General features: G+C 33.9%; 1 protein-coding gene across 13 annotated transcripts in view; it reads right to left on the reverse strand.

Annotated features, from left to right (window-relative positions):
- Positions 1-21,749, reverse strand: part of ANKRD17 (ankyrin repeat domain 17) — a 167,180-nt gene that overhangs the window by 51,588 nt on the left and 93,843 nt on the right. For 7 of the 13 annotated variants that reach the window (XM_070791564.1, XM_070791567.1, XM_019962899.2 and 4 more), the window contains 10 exons: positions 21,018-21,209; positions 20,523-20,656; positions 18,299-18,386; positions 16,767-16,894; positions 16,379-16,522; positions 15,634-15,736; positions 13,418-14,170; positions 8,774-8,922; positions 880-991; positions 605-750 (listed from right to left, as the gene is read on the reverse strand). In XM_070791564.1, the coding sequence (XP_070647665.1) occupies positions 605-750; positions 880-991; positions 8,774-8,922; positions 13,418-14,170; positions 15,634-15,736; positions 16,379-16,522; positions 16,767-16,894; positions 18,299-18,386; positions 20,523-20,656; positions 21,018-21,209 (1,949 nt within the window). The remainder of the gene's footprint in view (positions 1-604; positions 751-879; positions 992-8,773; positions 8,923-13,417; positions 14,171-15,633; positions 15,737-16,378; positions 16,523-16,766; positions 16,895-18,298; positions 18,387-20,522; positions 20,657-21,017; positions 21,210-21,749) is intronic. The other 6 variants (XM_070791566.1, XM_070791565.1, XM_019962900.2 and 3 more) reach the window with 6 other exon arrangements.

Here is a 21,749-nt window from a genome sequence, read left to right on the forward strand (position 1 = left end):
TAAATGTCCAAAGAAGACACACAAGTGAGTAAAGTTATAAGTTCTTGAGTCCACACCTAAGTACACCAGCTGTTCTAGCTAAAAAAAGCTAAAAGATTATATAATATTACCCAAGAACCAACCTTTAGAGTTAAGAAGGGTTGGGGAACAATTAAAAGATAAAATTACTCAAAACAACTAAAAATTGAACACTCTTAATTCCCTACTAATCTTATATGTAGACAGCAACAGAGGCTGAGCTTAAGTACTTTTCATACTAAATACTCTGGGAGAGGAAAAGATGAATGAATACAGGCCCTGCTTATGGGAAGCTTGCTGACTTGATTTGGGATGTCTTAATCATTCTATTAGTCTGAATGCAGGATAGAGGGATTTCCACGGCAGTCAGTACTTTTAGATGAATAGGATAATAAACAATGTATGCTTTTTTTGGCAAGACAGCTTATGCTAACATTAATTCTTATCCTTTTGCTAAAAAGCTAATAGCTTCGTTACTGTGATAAATCTTAATGTCTGTCCACTGTTCCTACAAAATCATATAAATTAAACCATATATTTGTTAAATGGAGGGAGGAAAAGAAATTATACTTGGGAACAACAATACCTCCTGTCTTCCCCCAGAACAAGCCAAAGATAGTGGTGTATCCTTGGTTCTTTCTGACTGGGCTTCAATGTCTGCACCGTTGTCCAACAATATTTCAACAACACCAACATGACCAGCTGTAGCAGCCAATATGAGTGGAGTAAAACCTGAAGTAAAATAAAGATCTTAGCTAAGCAAAGGAACAGTGCTATTTTCTATTCTATCTAAGCATCAATATAGGACTACAAGTAGTAGATACAAATTTAGAAAAAAGTTAATGAACTTTTCTTATCTACCTTTCTTGTCTCGGTGCTCAATACTAGCTCCTCTTTCTAGCAGAGTTTGTACCAGTTCCTCGTGACCACCAGCACAGGCAAGCGTTAGCGCTGTATCATGATTACTCTCAGTCTGTAAAAAATTAATTGTTGATTAGTTCATTAGACAGTTAAAAATGTTAACATCAATTGCATAATACGTACATATACCAAATACACACCCACACATATACCACTCTACTGTATCAAATAATTGGATATTAAATCTTTTTCTCCCCATTAGCAGTTAACTTGTGAATTTTTTTTAATAAAGACTAATATTTGAACTTTATGGGCAATTCTTAAAGCAAGCAAGAAAAAAAGTATGATTTTCCAACCACATGCTATTTTCAGCTACATGTTTTAAGAAATACTACTGTGGACTCACTTTCTCTTCTACACATAAATGGAGTAGCACAGACAAGATTTATTTTCCCATTCCAAACAAAAAAGGAAGGTTATGTGAAATGACAGGCAATACATAACACTGATCACTGCAGACAGAAATGATACTGTATTGCCCAGAGAGTTTCCAGGCTAAAGTGAAGGGAAAGGATACCCAAAAAAGAGTCCAGCAGTCTCCCTGGAATTGAAGAAGAGTTTGGAGAAGTGAAGGGGGCTAGAATTCATGGGGCAGACTACTGGGGAGGAAGGTGCTACATTCAGACGGTTCTCCAGAGATCCACAGAGGGCTCCCCTTGAGTCTTCAGCTGAGCTCTGATCAGCACATGTGCATAAGGAAAATTATTGGAGGCCAGGGAAAGACCACTAGAAGGGGCTGAACAACACCAAGAGGTTAAACAGGACTGGGAATGGTTTGATTCCCACAGCAGAGCAGAAAGGCCCTCAAAACACACAGAATATTGAGAAGAATCCTCATCTATTGGGCCAAATTAGCTACTGTGGACTCAACTAAGAAAGCTGAAAAACAAGTCTTGAAATGAAAACACTATTTTCAAGTAACTGGATTCAAGGAACAAAGCCCATAAAAAGTCAAAGGAACAAAAAATATACATAAGATATAGAGTACTTTGAAACACAAAGACCTATAAATTGAGACATGATGACACTGTTAATATATAGTTTACTTCTGACTTCTACCAATGATAGGGACAAACACTGGATTTACCAGTGGTCATACTCTATCATGGTTTAAATACTTATTTAGTGAATTAAGTCCTCACGTTTTTATTACTCTAAGCCGGTGCTATACAAAAAAGTTAACTACTAGCCATATGTGGCTATTAGTATTTGAAATATGGCTACAGTGACTGAGGAACTGAATTCTAAATTTTATTTAATTTTAACTTAAAAACTGATAATTCGGTTATTAGAAACCTTTTCTGTATGTCTGGGGGAAATTAAATAATGATACCTACTTTTTCAGTCATTTAATCAAATCTAAATGCAAATTAAGTATTTCCAATGAAGTTATATTGAGATATATATTTAGAAATAGAGTGGCAAGCCATCTGGATTTGCCCAGTATGGAGGCGGTTTCTGGGATGAGAGGCTTTTGGTGCTAAAGTCAGGAAAGTTTATGACTTATGATTTGACCATTCTAACCTGTAAGTATAACATGCACACTAAATTTTAAAGACTTTAGTATGAAGTAAAAATGTAAAATACCTCAGTAACTTTTTAGTATTGATTGTATGTTTAAATAATATTATGGATATATTATGTGAAATATAGCCTTATAATTAATTCCTATTTCTTTTTGCTTTTTTAAAATGTGGCTACCAGAAAATGTACAATTATGTATCTATCACCCTCATGGGACTATCTTTTCCTGGAAGGTAATGAATATGTCTTATTTATGCTTGCATTCTCTACCTTAGTGATGTATTGCCTAGGAAACAATAGATGAGAATTAAGTTGAACAAATGACAGTAGCTATAAGGGTAATAGAATCAAAGACTATCGCTAATTAAAATAAGACTACATATATGATATATATATATATAATGTCATATAATAAATGCAAAAAGGACAGGCATAATCTCCCACAAGTTCAGTAACTCTAAAAACCAAGCTCCATTATAAAAAACTGAGTAACAAGACACAGAAGGAAAAAATAGAATCAAGAAATAAGAAAAAGCCTACTAGTCAGGGATGAAGAGGGTGACTGCAAAAGCTGCTCTGCAGAAAAGGCTGCAGAGAGCAGAGCTACTGACTGCAGAGATCAGGGATAGACTGGCCCCAAGGGAGAGATGCACCAACTACAACAATGGAGGACATGAATACTTAAATGAGTGACAGCTCTGATTGTGTTATAGTATTTGATCTTCATTTCAGGTCTATAAGGAAGGAATTATTGTGTCTGACTTTAGAGAAATGGAGACAAATGTCAGAGAAATAACCTAATGGTCACACATGCTAATGAGTGATAAAGATTGGTGTAAGAAAACCAAGAGGATCTTGGGTAACAAAATGCTGCTTACCCTATAACATCACAGCGCAGCCCTAAGGCACAGCCAACTGAGGGAAGCGTAATATTAAGTCTAACTGTATTATGCACTCTCTATGTTAGTGTACAGACTATCAGTAGAAGAGCCATCTTTATGACGAAGAGTCAACTTTACCAAGTTTATAAGTTTTCTAAAAGTTTTCTGAGGGTTAAAGAGTAATTTAGGAAACCGGTGTCACTCTTAATAGAGAATGAAGAGACAAAGTTTCGAAAAAGTAAGCATGAAAAATTTTAGAAAATCAGTAAAATTGGGTTTTTTTCCACATTATAAAATATCAATTCAGTTGACATTTATTAAGCATCTTTTAGTCAAAGTACTCTGCAAGGAACTCCAGGGCTGACAAAGGTAAAAGAGTCTCTGCTTACTAGAAGTTTACAGGTACTGTACAAAGGAAATTTAGGTTCAAACTAAGAGAGAAATGTGAATAATTTAAGAGTTGGAGGAAAAAATATTTAAAGTTGAGGAGGGTGGTTGGTTAGTCAAATTCCTTGGGGAACTTAAAAGTAGGTCACTTCACTGTATTTCTGCATTAAGGGGAAATTAAAGCAGCTAATACTTTACAACAACCTATTAGAACAATAAAGAACAAACTTAAAGGTCCTGAAATGAAACTTTCACCCTCTCAAATACATACCTATGCATTCCCAAAACAGTAAGAAATATCCTGATTTGCAATACATCAAGAAACAATTTAACTAAAGTAGGAATTTGGGTTAAAATTAACTACTGACAAGATATATATATTTTTTAAAAAAGCGCTTTTGAATATTTTTAATCTAGGAAATGAAACACAGATGATGATTTTCTAGAAGGTAAAGTAACACTGAATTTACATTATACTGGTTATTAAGTCACATTCTTGGTCATATATTGAGAGAAATCTGGAAAAAAGAGCTTTGTTAAGAGCTTTCCAGGTTTATATTCTAAAGAAAATTTTCATTTAGCTCACAATATCATGAAATATACCATTCTGTATCATACTATGTTGTTATCATGATTCAGGTTTATAAGTTACCAGGAATGATTACTCAATTTTATAAGAGGAAAAAAAACCCAAGGAAGAATCATAAGACAAATGCAATATTAAAGGAAAAAGCAACTTTTAATGAGTTGGAATATAATTGAAAAAATATATCTGAACTATAAAAAAAGAAATTTATTAAAGTACTTTGAAAACTGTTAGAATTTAAAGAGATGAACACTCGTAGACCTCCACAATCCCAAACATCTCATTCTCTAACCATATCAGGGGTCATATATAAGATCAAAAAGGATAGCACTTTAGGGCATTCAATAAATGAGACAAATCAGTAAGATAGTAACAACCCACTTAAAACATTTCATATAAACAAGTAGAAAATCAGTGCATTTTAAGGTAGAATGCTTTAATGGCAGAGTATTACATATTACTATCAATTCATTTTATTCTGGTCTCCTTAATTTATCTCATTAAATCATGATGAAACTATTTTCCAAGTTGCAAAGACAGGAAAAAGAGAGAAGTACCAAATGATATTTATACCACTAAAGGTAAAACATAGTTTTACAATTTCAGTCTTGATGTGTATTTACCTTCTTTAAAAGATAACAGATATATGCTAATTATTAAAAACAGAAGAGAAGTCAAAATTACTTAGAAAGCTTTTACTTTTTCTGTTTTTGAGATGTACTGCAATAAGATACTCCAAGTTTAAGGAAAGCCTTTAGAAATTTGAGGAAAAAAGCGTCAAGTAGTTTAGAACTGGAACACAAGTTCAGTTCATGCCAGAACATAGGTTTTAGAACTCATGAACAGAACAACTAATTCTTTCTCACTTTTAGTGTCTATCGGACAGAGGAGCCTGGTAGGCTGCAGTCCATGGGGTCGCTAAGAGTCCTACACGACTAAGCGACTTCACTTTCACTTTTCACTTTCATGCACTGGAGAAGGAAATGGCAACCCACTTCAGTGTTCTTGCCTGGAGAATCCCAGGGACAGGGGAGCCTGATGGGCTGCCGTCTATGGGGTCGCACGGAGTCGGACACGACTGAAGCGACTTAGCAGCAGCAGCGGCAGCACAGTTAATTAAAACTTAATACAATAATATATAGAAAATATTTAATTAATTCAAGGGATTCAACTCTGACAACCAGATTTACTGTTTCATATAAAACCATAGCTCTTAAAAATCTCTACATGATTCCTATCTACATGTTTCTATATCTAGAGTATCCAGGTATAAGTTTTATTATATCACTTAAGCAAAATAAAAATAGAGAGCAGAGCTATGTTATCAGAATATATAGTAAAACAGTCCCAAATAACCACTTCAAACTATCATTTATTGATGTTTGCTAAAATAAATTCTGGTACCAGCATAGCGTGCGGTATTAGTAATCTTAAAAGTCTGGAAAATATCCAAACAATTCAATACAAACACCACCAAGGGTGATTTCTAGTTATAGAACATAAGATTTGAGGACTCTTATAAAGAATGCAAACTTGTTATCTTTAGCACTCTTTAAGGGTCAGAAATTAAGCGGAACAACTAAGCCTGTGTGCCTATAGAAAATGCTCTGCAACAAGCGAAGCTACCACAATGAGAAGCCCACACACTGCAAGGAAGAGTAGTCCCCAATCACTCCAACTAGAGAAAGACTGAGTACAGCAATGAAGACCAAGCATAACAAAATAAATAAATGAATAAATGAAATCAAATATTAGTTCCCAACTATAATGATCAACTAAACAACCATTTTCCAAGAATCATTAGCATTTCGAAAGGAGGTGTGTGTGTGTGTGTGTGTTAGTCACTCAGTCATGTACAACTCTTTGTGACAGGCTCCTCTGTCCATGGAATTCTCCAGGCAAGAATACTGGAGTGGGCTGCGATTCCTTTCTCCAGGGCATCTTCCTGACCCATGGATGGAACCCAGGTTTCCTACATTGCAGGCAGAATCTTTAATGTCTGAGCCATCAGGGAAGCCCCAAAACGAGACGTACTGAAGCATTAAAAATTAAACTTCTGTTCTTCCTTAAAATTTGTGATAAATATGTGGTACATCTAGGAAATATGCTAAAACAATGCAAAGATTAAACACACATGACATCTTGTTATCTAGCCAGATTCATTTTTTAGATTCTAGACCCAAAGTGTTCAGTCATTTGAAAGCTGGCTGCACTAAAAATTGGCTTTTAGGTAAGACCTCTCTCCTCACCTATAAAATGGGAATAGTAACAGTACCTACTTCATGGTACTGTTATAAAGATTAAGTTAAAGAAAAAGAAGTAAGTATCTGTAAAGTGTTAAGAACAAAAAGTTTAAGTTTTATTAAATAAACACATGAAGGGTTCAATTAGAGAACTTTTAATCTTTCATAATAGAAGAATCTTGGTACTAACTTTTTCATCATATCACCTGTCTATAATAGCACAGTACTGTCACATATAAATCAAAATATGCATTATGTAAAATCTCATGGCATTTGTATTTGAGAATCTAATAAAAACTTCAGATGGATTAAGCACCAAAGAATCTTATATATACCACTTTAAGTAACTTCTTGGTATCATAAAAACTAGTAAATTTAAAAAAGCAACACTGAAAGTTAAAGAAAAAGTGGTAAGCAATTATTTCTGAATATTAATTCTGTACTATGTATTCTAAAACATGTAATGCAAGAAATTTCTAATTCCTAACTATTCAATTATGGTAAACTTCAAGAAAAGTATTGTGACTCAAATTAGTCTAACCCATCTGAAAAACCTCATGTAAAGAAGCAGATTTTTAAGGAGCCATAGTCAAATTTTTTTTAATAAAAATGTGTACTACATTTAAAATGTATGTTGTATTTTAAATTTTAATATTTTAAAAGTATTTTTATGCAGCTTCTTAGAAATTAATTTATGCTGGCTAAGTGGTAAAGTTAGATATTTCATTGTAATAATCTCAAATTCAATAAATTCATGATCATACTTAATGGAACCTTTTCTGGGGCTGTTTTATTTTAAAGCATTAAAAAAGAAATCCTTTTATATTTTGGTGAAGTTTCATTTTTACTTATGGACCAATTTTTGATCCCATAAAAACTATAAAAAATACTTCTGGTTAAAGCATTAATAGATTCAGAGCAAAACAGATTGGAGAAAATAATGCAAATTCAATAAAAAGTTCAATCCAATTCTATAATGCAATCCTTAAGAAATGTAAACCACTGTGGTTCATCAAATCAATGTCTTTCTTTTTTTAATGAAAAATGAGGCTTATAGTATGGTATCTGGAAGAGTACCTTTGAAGTTAAACAAACCTAAGTTTGACTACCAGCCCCACCACTTCTTAGTTAAATGAAGTGATTGTAAGCCCAATTCTTAATGTCTCTTTTAGCCTTGATTTTTTCATCTGGAAAATGGGGTTTTAGGAGTAGCTACTCATATGTGTAGTCTGAAGATTAAATAAGGTTATTTCTTAAAAATAGCCCCTGACAATTTTAAGTGCTCAAAACAAAACAAAGTTAGCTCTTATAATAAGAAAAGCAAGTAAGAACAAATTAAATTCCTTTTCCACAGTATTACCAAGAAACATTTTAATGAAAAGGAGGCTTTATTTTCAATAGCTTAATAGTACAGCCCCTTAATGGTGCAATGTTACACACACACACTTTCTCTCTCCCTGTCTCCTTCCCTAAAACTGATAATTATAAAGAACTGATCATTTATAAAACAAGTTTTATAATGTACACCACCACTCTCATACTAGTCTCTCTATCAGGTATTAATCAAAACACAAAACTAAATAAACTGCAAACATTTCTCAGTCCTGAAGAAAGCCACATACCCTTACCTCCTTCAGCAGTCTTGTAAGCTAGGCCTCTTGGCATTACTTCAGGAAGAAATACAAGCTATCCTTTCTTCCCAACCTCACTTTGCTCTGAGGTTTCATGGTAAGTGAATGTTTTAAAATAACTTTTTTTTTTTTTTTTTAAGAACTTAACAGGTGTTATATACAGACACACAGACGTATTACATACTTCTGTCAGTAAGATCAGAATTTTCAAAGACAATATAAATGCAACTGAGTATATACATGATGTTAGATGGAATCCAGTATGAATTTTCAAATACAGCTTCTAATTAAAGTTTAGATAAAATACACAAATCTTAAGTTTTGTCTCTTGACATCCTGTTCTAAAGTTTAAGAAAAAAAGATTACTTGATGACTGTGGAAACCAAATATTCACAGTAATTATCAGTAATAATCTGTGCTTGGAATTTTATTGCTTTAAATGTGGATTTTGTAATTTACATTTGTGGCTCAAGTCTTTGCCCAGAGACAAAGCAAAAGCAGTCTAGGATGATTTAAATCACTGATGAAAGTTTCACAATGATACAATGCAGTTAGAGCTGTCACTCCTGAGTGTGGACTTACCTGCGCGTCAATGTCAATGGCAGGGTAGATAGGAAGCATGGCTGAAGGAGAGATGATAGGGCTTGGAGTTGGAGTCTGAGGTTGGGAAATGGAAGCAGCGATACTGTGGGTAGGAGTGTTTGACATTGCAGATGCTCTTCCACTGACTGCTGTTGGACAAAATAACTGCACTTAATAAGGATGAAACACTGTTAGGTAACAGCAAGAAATAATTATCAGAAAATAGTTAAGGATATTTAAAAACAAAATATCTACAGAGAGACTGCCAGAGCACTAATAACTCATTTTCCTGGTTATTTCTGACATTGGACACAGAGCAAAATTTAAATATATATTGAAAGTAACCCATTTGCTAAACAATAATCCATGTGGAAAACAAATTCCCCTCTTATGGTATGTAATCATAAAATTTTAGTTCAAAATAACCCTGAAAACAAAAATATTTTTATGAATTAAAAGTAATACATGCAAACGGTTATCCATATGTCTTCTTAATCAGAAAAGGAATAAAAGTTAAAATAGTCAAGTTCAGAAGGAGAAAATATGACTTTTACCTGCCAATTTCACACCTCACAGTCTAGAACTAATGAAAGTAATATCACTGGGGATATTCACTATGGACTATTTAAAATATTTCCTATTCATTTATTAGCTATTGACAGGGGGTGGCCCTCAGTATGACAGTATGTATATATATAAATTTGATCCTCACACAGAAACAGTTTCTCATGTACAGAAATTATTCTGAAGGAGGTAAAATGCCCAATCAATCAAGCAATCACACTGGACTTAGAAGGATGAAATTAAAAGATTAGGGTAGAAATAAATGCATGCACGCAACCATCCTTCAAATGTAGATTATTGTTAGTTCTTATAAGTGTAATTTTGCCATGATATTATTTTCACCAAAATAAGCAAATTAAGAAGGGGCTAATTAGGTCAGTACTTGAGCTGGGAGAATTTCAAGGTGGTAGCAGTTGAGGGTACTTTACTCCCTCATCAACTGACTTTTGGAGTTGACATGTGAATATCAATCCTTTCCCCCCTTATTGAAAATGCTAATCTTGAATGATCAACAGTAGTATGGATGTAAGTTACCAACGTAGTTATCAACTACATCAGACAGAAAATACTCATGATTCACAACTGGATCTGAAACCAGCAAGAGGTTATTTATGATACTACCAAGAACAAAACTGAAATTGACCTTATTATAACAATTATAAACATGATTGTCAATTAAAAAAATCTATTTTACATGAAATCCTCAGTTCAGGCACAAACATACACTATACATTATAGCAACACACATTCTATAATTATACATTTTTAAGTCCACTTAAAAGCCAAAACAAAAACAAAGGAGGAAACAAAACAAACAAAACACACTCTTCAAATCCTTAGGGATCCAGACCAATAGAAAAGGGTACGTACTATTTTATTAATCACCTAATGGCCTTGATATTGTTACTCCATGCTGGTAGTTTTGTATGTTAAGAAAAAGATCAAGACAATTCACACATTTTAGATAAAAATTTCAAAACCATATAAAATCTATGGCTCTTAAAATAGATTCCATATTCTCCTTTGATTAGATATTCACAAATAAAAATGCTAACCTAAACACAAAATTAGCTTAAACAGAATGAACATCAGTCTGTCCAAAAAACTGATTTTTACTTCATGATACTAAACAACAAAAAAATCTAGTTTACCATTAAATGGCTAAATTATAATTTATATTTCCATTAGAGTAAGTTCTTCTAAAGAACATATTAAATTGGTTTTCTTATTTTTGGTCAAGGAAATAGGAAAAATCAATTTCCTCATATCGCTTCCTTTCAGGTACCTATGAAATTGTTTTACTAAAACTAAATAACTGCCTGTCACTCATCCATTCTCTACAATTAAAATTAATAACTGTAAATATGTAGGTACCTGAAGGAACTATGGTACAGACCAGATCTTTACATGTGGAACTTCCTTAGTGTTAAGAGTTCAGAGGTTTTAACAACAGGTAAGGAAAGAGGAGATCTTGAGAGCACAGCAAAGCAAGGTGTTAAGACTGGTTAAACAGGAACTGATCTTGCTTTGGCTAGTATAGAAACCAGGGAAGATAGAAGATCTTGGCCAGCCAAGTGCTAGAGAAAAAGCGACTGAACCTTATAAGAGCATCTAATAAACTGGGACTAATGAATAAAGGACAGAGATTATGTTTAAGGAAAAAAGAAAGACAAGACTAAGCCTAATGAAGTTGTAAGATATTTAAAAATCCAAAGAAATGGAAATGGTTATTAGTTAACTGAAATAACAAGTACTACCACAGAAAAGTTTAAAGAAATGCTGTGGAAGTGAGTGTATATGTGTATGTTTATGCATGTGTACATGCATGATGCAGGGATGGGTTGCAGGGAGGTAGCTGGTGGTTTTTAATTCTGTTTATTCTGGCCATCTCTCCTCTCCCCATATAAATGAGAATAAACAAGCAAAGTATTTTTATAATATGACAAGTATTTGTCATATTTCCTGAAAAGTTTTTTGCTTAAAAAAAATTGTATATGAAGATACTGTAACACAGGGAGAATTTAATTATTTTGTTTGGTAAACAAATCACAGAAAAACTACTTTACAAGCCTCCAATGATTCTGACTGGCATAAAAATCATACAATTGGCAAATCATTATCGATAACTATGCCCAAGAACATCAGGTAAATTCTGATAGCATATCAAAATTTTAAAAATATTCATTGGTATGCAATGTCCATTCTTCACTTAACTGAATGAGTAACTCAATTCTATACATTCTTTGGTAGTTCAATTTACATAATAGAAAGAATACCATTACGATCTAAATGAATGGTCATGAAAGAAATATCAAATTTGGGATTTGGAGCTAATAATGTATGCTTCAATTTTCATAATATATCTACTGTTTTTAAAATTACATTCCCAATTATTATAAATAGCTAATGGTGATTGGTAGTAATTTTCAAATCTATAAAAAATTTATACTTCTTAACACAAGAATCTTTATTGTTCTTACTAATGATTAACAGCATTTTTTTCTGATGTAGTTACTGGACCCTCTAAGATCAGAAATTTTCATTCCACATATTACTGTTGAGGTGATACTAGAAGAGAACTAGGAAACTTTCGATTTTAATTTCTAAGTACAAAATCTGTCTCATTAGTTGGTTTCTTAGTTTCTTAATGTTACCTACTAAATATCTCATATATACCTGCTCTTCACATCAGTCATATCCAACTCTTTAAGATCCTACAGGCTGTAGCCCACCAGGCTCTGTCCATGGGATTCTCCAGGCAAGAACACTGGAGTGGTTGCCATGCCCTCCTCCAGGGGATCTTCCCTACCCAGGGATCGAACCCACATCTCCTACACTGCAGGTGGATTCTTTTTTTTTTTTTTTTTGTGTAATAAAGTTTTATTAAAGTATAAAGGAGAGAGAGAAAGCTTCTGACATAGGCATCAGAAGGGGGCAGAAAGAGTACCCCTGCAGGTGGATTCTTTACCACTGAATAGCCAGGAGGCCCAACTAAATATCTCAACACTATACAATTTAGTTTTCTCTTATTCTTTTAAAAAATTAAAAGTTAAACTATATATAATCTATCATACATAATGCTATGTAAACATAGTTTCAAAACTTCAAGCATCCTTTAAATATAAACCAAAGAATTAAAAAGGGAGAAGAGAGCAGATAAAAATTATCAAAATTCACCTATTTAATCCCTTTGTTTTCCCCTGTTCCTTCCTTTTCTGGTTCGTTTTTTTTTTTTAAATGGAAAAAAATGTCCTTTTCAGTATAGTATTCTTACGGTTCATAACCCTGTGAAATCTCATTCTACTAGTTTGTTATAAAACTCACGAAAAATATTCAGTAAGTAAATAGAACTAGAACCACTGAAACAACTTCCTAAAATATTTTTTTTTGCCAATGAGACTAATTAAAATGTTAAAAAAATTCTCTGGTTACCCAGTTAAAGATATATCATTTATGATACTGTCAGGGGACTACTCCTTTCCATAATACAATTACAATTAGAAAGAAACTACACATTAACATTCATAAAGGATAAATCACTGACATACTATATAATCAAATCTTATTTGGTGGTACTTTTTTAGTGTTGTAAAAGTATTTACATTTTTAAAAAATATTCATCAGATTTGAAGTCTGATCCATCAGGATATAAAGTATTTCTGTTCACAAATAAGATTTCTGATGTATCCTACTAGTTTTGCAGTTCAACTTCTATCAACTTCCCCTGGTGTGAATACAGAAGCAAAAAAGCCAAAATTCTATCAGTATTCTTAACTTAGAAAAAACAAGAAACAAACAAACAAAAAATTAAACATCAACCCGACTACCAAAAAACTTAAGATTCCCAGCCTACCCACCTAAGCCAGAAAGTTTCAGTCACTTGCACTGAATGAACTAATTTTTAATTTGACCTGTATCCATCTGAGAACTTCTGAGATTGAAATAATATTTCTAAAGATATACATGGGTCAAGAGTCCAGAAATAGTTCTTAAGTTGGGTAATGGCAAAAAATTCTGGCACACTCTTACTCGCCTTAAGCAAATCATATTTGATACCTGCTCGTAACAATATAAACCCACCTGCCATGATGTCATCCAGCGTGTCATTGAGGGTCTGAGCAGGGCTGGCTACCATTAACCCTTGTTGTGTTTCTGTCAGAATTCCTTGCCCCAGCCCTGCCAACTGTGCTTGGCCCAGTACTGGCTGTCCAACTATCACTCCTTGCAGTTCTGTAAGATTTGCGATGGACCCTGGAGGCAAGGGACCTGCCGCCAGAGGCAAAGCTTGAGGCATGGCCAGAGGCTGGATTGGTGCAAAACCCATCTGAGCAGCAGTTTGCTGGGGTTCATCTTTAAGCAAAACGGGATCCACTTGCTGTAACCGTGCATAGTCTCCCTCAGAAAGCTGTTCTCCAACCCCAACCGGAGTCAGCAGTCCCAGATGTTGGCAAGACTGTTGCTGCTGCTGCTGAAGTTGAATTCTTTGAGCTTTAACCTCTAGATACTGCTTTTTTAGCTGCTGCTGAGTTTTCAGTTGTAACTCTCGTTCTACTTTCTGTAGTTCCTCCAAAATCTTTTGTTTCTTCTGGATTTGTTCCTCCCTTGTTTTGTTCAGCTCCTCGATCTTCTCCTTGGTAAGTTGGTCAGCATGAGCCAGTTCCAACGACTGCAGCTGTGCATTCTTTTCTATGGCTTCTTTTATCCTCTGTTCCAGTTCTGTTAACTTTCCCTGAGCCTCTTCTACAATGCTCTCTGGAGACTGATTGGTGATGTAACCCTGTACATCCTGGCTGTTTGCTGGCAAATGGCTGCTGGACTTTTGTTTAGAAGCAGCTGTGTGAAAAAGAAACCCCCTCAGAAGTGCACATGAATGGCATCCTCATTACAGAGTTACTGTTGGGAGGTTTAGTGCCAACAGTTCTGCACCAAGTTATTATATCCACAGAAGGTGAAAATGCATTAAAGAGTTAAAAACAAATCCACCTTCTTCATCATAAATATAAAATGTATGTATTTTATGTGCATAGAATAATCTTTGGGAAATCAATTTCAGAATTTTAAAAATACCACATGGCTAAAATTAGACAATAGAGGGATGCAGATTTGTGATATCAAAGTGGTACAATTAAAACAAAATCTAAGACTATGTGTAGATAGATACTTCACCTGATCATAAAGATGTAAAAACTTATCATAAGAACAGAAAAATAATGCTAAATTATTATGATGTAGAGAAAACTTAAACCTCTAAGTCAAGGTTTTTCTACATTTAATAATCTGTGCCTTTTAAACACACACACATACACACAGAGTACTCAAACCACTAAGAAGTACCAAGAAATTAAAATTCAACTAAAATAAATATTTGTTGGGGCCTACCATCTTCAAGACTGATAAAGGTAAGATAGAAATTCACATATTCATAAAGCTACTTGGCCAGTAGACAACTGGAATTCAGTTTCCCTGGAAGAAAAGATGCTGAACTATGACATTCATCGTATCTTCCGACAGCCAGGTGAATAAACGTATCTGGCTATCGGTATAGCAATCATTTGCTTGGTATACCAAGTGAAAAAGGTGCCAAGGCTCTAGATTGGTAGCAGTGATTGAAAAGAACTGGTGGAAATACTTAGTATTACTGTTGGTAAAATAATACAGGTAGCCAAAAACCAAAAAGTTAAAGCCACACTGGTGCTTCAGGTAAAACTCTCTAAAAAGAAAAACTGATTCAAACTAGTCGCTGTTTCGGGACATGACTTATGAATCATACATGATGTAACATCCACAAGTAAAATATGGACCTGAGAGTTCTAAAGAAACACACAACCATATCTGAAGTAACTTTGAATTCTTGGTTGAGAAAAGGCATTTCAGATATAAAATCTATATTAAACCAGTTATTCTAAAATAAAATTTAATTTTGATCTAGCTATTAATATTATGCCTTATATCACTACAGAAATTTCAGTAATTTACAAAAATGTCACCCAATTATACCCAGTCTAATATTTTAACATGAATAGAAATTACTAGTTATTAGAGAAAATCACAGATAATCAGAATTGCATCAAAGATGAGCATCTGAATTTCTATTAATACTTCTCATTCCAGCACAAATCCATGCTCTCAACTATGTTCTTTCCCAATAACATGCTTTTTTCATTGTTTAAAAAAAAAATTTTTATGCCAACTTAGTAAAATTCATTTCTTTGTGGAAAAATAATTTTAAATGGCTATTTTTTTTTTGAATCTTATTTTTACTTGGACAACCTGAAGGCTTTAGAAGTATAACTGACCTTTATTCCTGATGGGAAGAGTGGTGGCAACATTGGCAGGTGGTTTGTCAGGCTCCTGAGGTGGGACAACCATGGGCAGTGCTTGAACTGGTACTCGCGGAGCCTAAGACAAATAAAACTGATTATATTTCTGCCTTTCCTATACCTTCTACTAAATAATATGCTTTAAATGATTCAGTTGGTAAAGAACCTGCCTGCAATGTGGCAGACCGGGGTTCAATCCCTGGGTTGGGAAAATTCCCTGGAGGAGGGCATGGCAACCCACTCCAGTATTTTTGCCTGGAGAATCCCCATGGACAGAGGAGCCTGGTGGGCTGCAATGCATGGGGTCGCAAAGAGTTGGATATGACTGTGCGATTGGATGCCACAGAATGAAGAATAAGTTATGAAGATCCATTCAAAGTATTTTTTAACATAATCTCAGGAAACAATATATTTACTTAAAATACGCTGATATCAAATTATTTCCATGACCTTTCTTTTTCTGGCCACACCACAAAAGTCCCATCCACTGGGACAAGGAAATCCCTCCAAGATATTTTTTTAAAACAGAAAGCAAAGCAAAATGATATCAATCTAGAATGTGAGTATTATACTAAATGGTCATTAACTGTATCAAATACATTATCTTTAATGAGAATTGCATATTACAACAAAAAACAATCATTCTAGTTTAATCTGGAACTATGACTAAAAAAGGGATAAAGATAATATAATATAAAAATGCTTTAGTTTAGAATCTTACCCTATTTAAATCGTGGGATGGGGGCGTTAATTGAGTGACATCTGGTGGAGGGGCTGAAAGCAAATTATTAGGATAGTCCAAAAGATAGCAAACAACGCTTGTATGACCACCTTTTGCTGCTTCTATCAACATAGTTGAGCCATCCTAAAAGAGTGAATATGGAAAGGGAAGAAACAGTTTTTCAAATTAATTTACAGAACCATTAAGGAAGATAAAGCCAACAGGTCCCAGACACATTACAGTTTCCAATTTTAGGGAAGAACACTTTCCTCTAAAAACAGAAAATGAACACATTCAGAATGTCAATACAAGTTGAACTTGTAGATAACGTGTTATGCTCGAGTGAAGATTAATTCACAATACTACCTGAAACATTTGAGTTACATACTTTTAAACGGTGAGTTGGATCTGCCCCATGAGCCAAAAGTAGTTCTACTACTGCCAGATGACCCCCTGCACAAGCCAGGGACAGTACAGTATGGTCATTATTAGCTGTGGTTCTATTCACATTTGCTCCTAAAACAGACAATCCATGAAAAATAATGTTAATAAAACGTTTCTTAAATTATGGTAGACTTCAAAATCAAAGAGTAGAGAGAACAGGATAATGAAGCCCCACATATTCATTACCCAGCTTCAATGATTATAAACATGGCCAATCTCATTTCACATATACCCACATCCATTCTCCTCTCCCATCTTGAACTATTCTAAAATAAATTCCAAACATATAATCTCATCCATAAATGTTTAAGTATGCAACATTAAAAATTTAGGATAAAAGTATATATCACTCAATATAATCACTGTTTTATAAAAGTAAAATATAAAATTTTATCTAAATTTTTGTATCTTCAGTGGGCAAGACGACTAAAAACCAATAAATAAATAAATAAATAAATCACACTGCCCTCTATGGGCCAAATAATGGAAGGAATTAACAAAATATATGAAGTAATAGTAGTAAAATTCTCATCCCTGATTTGCAGCACTTTGCAGCATGTGGGAAATGGAAAAAATAGCAGGAAGAAACTGGAATCAGATTCACTAAAATTAAACAAAGGAAGAGAAGAGATAATAACTGAAAATAATTTCATTCTTGAATATCATGTGTTATTCATAAACATGTAACACGTGTTTAAATTGCCTAAAATAATTTGACCAATAAATTATTTCTTATTTATTAACAAACTTCAGTATTTTTGGTAAAAAAGAAATGGCATATTGCTTTTTTAATTGTATATCATCTACATAGTCTCTCTTTATCAATGTTGAATCAAAAGCAAAATCTTTAATCTCCTATACTGAAGTTCATGAAAAAGTTTCAACTTGAACTCATATAGTAAATACCAAAGAGATAATTTAAAGAAAGTAATAATATGCTACTTTTGTTAATAAGGATGTTGGTTTTCAAACAGAATAAACGACCACGAATGAAAATGCATTTTTGGCATATTTTTTCCATTTCAATTTTTAGCTTTTTTTGGGTGGGCTGTGCTATTTTTATGATTACTTCTTTATAGTTTACAAAGAAGGAAACCTAGGCCCAGGGAAATATAAAGGAGAAAAGTGTCTTGCCTTCAAGTTAATCAGTGGCAGAAACTTGGCACAAAAATCCAGGTTTCAAGATAAATTATTACATGAACAGAACAGACTTCAGGCAATCTAAGCCCTCATTTACATAGAGAAATTTTTCTTTATTGAAATGTTACTCAACAAGTGTGTACCCAGTATGACAACTCTTCATGGAATGGTTCTATGTGTTGCAGGGTATTTATCGATTACCCACTCACAAAAATCTCAGTAGCATTCCTCCATCACATGATACCCACAAAATGTCCTTTACCTCTAAATCTCTTAATACCCAAGGGCAGGGAATAGACATCTCTGGGAAATAATCACTGCCTTACACAAACCTACCTTTACTAATTAGGAACTGAACAGTACAAACATGGCCAGCTCGTGCAGCTTTCATTAAAGGAGTTCTTCCACCTTCAGATTCATGCTCCTGTTTAAAAAGTACAGACTTATTTGATATTTAATTTCCAGTGAACAATTATTCTTTTCATGAAAATCAAAAGGAAAAGAATTGAACTAATTTTGGAATCTAAATATATTAAATAACCTGCTCTGAAGTAAATCAAGGAATACATTCTTTAAACTATCTCAAATTAGAAGCATGCTCTTTAGAAATATATTAAGAACTGAAATTATATTCAGTGATTGCTATGCCATTATCTGAATCCATCTAGCTAATTTTTCCTTCTATCTCTACAAAAGGGATTGTAGAACTCGAGCAATGAATGGCACTCTAGCACAGCCCTCTCCAAACAATCAACATTATCTCCAACCACTACAAGTAATTTTCTTTTCATAAGTTTTTATCTTATCTGTATGAATTTCTAAAGTATACCACTCTCTCTTATATACTTCTCATTACTTCTATTTTACCTTACATAGACAGTGATAATTTGAATATCTTTTTAATACTACCAATGACAAGATATTACTACAGATTTCTAGGTTTCAAAAGGATGGAGAACCAACTGCATTCTTGTGATTCAGAATATCAGCACAGGAAAAACTTACAGGTCTTACAGTATAAAGGTTTGAGAAAACTACCTTTTATAAAGCATTTTATATGTCAATCTTTTTACACTTACATCTGATGATTTTTTTCTTAAGTCATACACTAAGTTGTTTTAACTGCAATTAACTAAGCAAGATTACACTGCTGCCACGTTTCACAGTCACTGTGGTAAACACTGGAAATACAGCCCCTGAGCTGAAGTAGGTCAAAACCTAAGAGAGATAGGCACATAACTACAGCTAGAATATAACATGAGTCGTAAGCTCTTCAAGAGTTGTGCTAACACAGAGCCAAAAGAGACCACAACAGTAATCTAATTTAATCTTTTCCTTTCACAAAATGAGAAGTTAAATAAATTTTAAGAAACCAGTTAATTGAGGAGCCTGTTTCTGCCTGTGTGAGTTTCTGTTATAAACCATGAACTGCTACATGAAAACACACAGGTGCTCATGGTTTAACTAAAACCTACTTTTCTTACTCCCACACAGGTTAAACTGGAAGAATGCCTTTATTCCCCCACACAGAATTGCTTTATTTTTCCCTCTCTCTCAGTCTGTACTCCTACTAATTTTTCCAACTGGAGGAACCTCTTTTGTTACAACATCACGGTATCTATCTTTCTAAACCTTATCCAGCCCCAAACATAACATCTCAGATGACGTCTTCACCTCTTCTGAGCTTTCTGCTTATCCTTTCCCTATGACACCTCTTTATAATCTAAGAATGACCTCAGTATTTCACCCTTCTCACTAAAAGTTATCTGAGGGCACTGCCCTGGTGGATCAGTGGCAAAAAAAATCCACCTGCCTATACAGGAGACAGGAATTCAATCCCTGATCTGGGAAGATCCCACATGCCGCAGAACAATGAAACCCCTATACCATAACTACTCAGTTCGCGCTCTAGAGCCCAGGGAGCCACAATTACTGAGGCCTGTGCTCCACAACGAGAGAAGCCACTGCATTGAGAAGCCCACGTACTGCATCTAAGAGCACCGCCCCACTTGCCATAACTAGAAAAAGCCCAAGAAGCATAACTAGAAAAAGACCCAGCACAGACAAAAAATTAAATAAATAAGTCTTTTAAAACAAAAAAAAGGTAATTGAAAGAAAATATTACTTATCTTTTTAACTCCTTTATTTAATAATGCTTTGAATGGTACAGGTACAATTTATTTCCTAAACTACAATGAAATGCCCCTAAGCAATAGGTGCCTTTTTATGACAAATCAAAGAAACTTCTAAAAATAGTTAAGTACCTAAAAGAAAACTTATACTAATTATTACCATTAATTATTAACATATCAAACACAAAATTTTCCCCTTTTTGTAGTGGGAAAGGGGTATTTGACTGGATACTGCTGCTAACGAGGAAATAAGAATGGACACAAAACAGCTTAGGGAAAAAACATGACTAAATGAATAAACAATGGTGAAAAGGTGAACATAAAATTAGAAGTAAAGAAATACCTTTTGTCTACAGTCTCCACAGGATTTTAAGTTAATTTCTTGTCTTAGCTTTAATTACTAAGATTTAGAAAGTGCCATGGCTTACCAGATCTGCTCCTGCCTGAAGTAAGACATCGGCTACATCAGTATGACCATTTTCACAGGCATATGTTAGTGCTGTATCCCCTGTTGCTGTTGTTGCATGAACATTAGCTCCTGCAGTGGTGTTAGACACACAGCCTTAACAAAAGAATCATAAAACACAAATGTAGATACTGAAATTCCTTTTAGAGAAGCCATATCGCCTTAGATTACACAAAATAGCCTTATTCATGTACAGAAATAGAGAATATTGTCTGCATGTTTAAAAGCAAAAAAGAAAAAAAACTAGAAACAGACTACTGCTTAAAATTAAAACTGCAGATACTCTGAACAGCAATATGGTAAATTATTTATTCAGAATACACACAAAAACATATCTTTTTTTCTACACACATTCAGTGCATCATACATCAGAAAAAAGTTATTTGCATTGTAACACTTTTACTTATATAAATCATGCAAAAAAACAAAAACACCTCCCAAATGCAAAAATGCCTACCTGCAGCTAATAAGTATTTAACTAACTCCAAATGACCCTCTTGAGCAGCTTCCATTAAAGGGGTAGAACACCCCAGTTCTATATCAGCTCCTGCCTTAATTAAAAAGTCTGCCACTTCCAGAAACCCTCCACAGCAAGCCAAAGTCAAGGCAGTTTCTTGAGTTTCTTCTGTCTGTGCATTGATATTTGCTCCTAAAATATATTTAAAGAAAGTCATTAACTTATTCCAGAGATAAGCAAAGAATGGTTATTTCCTAATAAACTATATTTCAAAAATGAACACTTATATTACTTCACTAAATGATAAAGTGCTTCTCCCCCAACTTCAAGAGGCAGTTAAAAATTAAGAAAACTATCAAAACCACATCCATGAGGCCATATTTGATATACACTGCTGGAATAAGATTCAGCCAGAAGGAGTTGATCCAAGTCAATGTGGTTTAAGGACTTAGAAAAAATAAAATGTAGCCCCTTGTTATAAAGATCCAAAATAATGATGGTAAAGATGCTGATGAAAATAATATATATTTAACATGCTATTATTTGTCAGGCAATATTTAATGCATTTTACATATTTTTATTAGCTCCATTTTTGCAGCTAAGGAAATGAGATTAATTAACTTGTCCAAGGTCAGAAGAACATTATCATCACTACTACCACCATCACTACAGCTAAATCTTAACTGGCTGCTGCTGCTGCTGCTGCTAAGTCGCTTCAGTCCGACTCTGTTC

Source organism: Bos indicus, chromosome 6 (assembly GCF_029378745.1).
Source record: "Bos indicus isolate NIAB-ARS_2022 breed Sahiwal x Tharparkar chromosome 6, NIAB-ARS_B.indTharparkar_mat_pri_1.0, whole genome shotgun sequence".
NCBI classification, from domain to species: Eukaryota; Metazoa; Chordata; class Mammalia; order Artiodactyla; family Bovidae; genus Bos; species Bos indicus.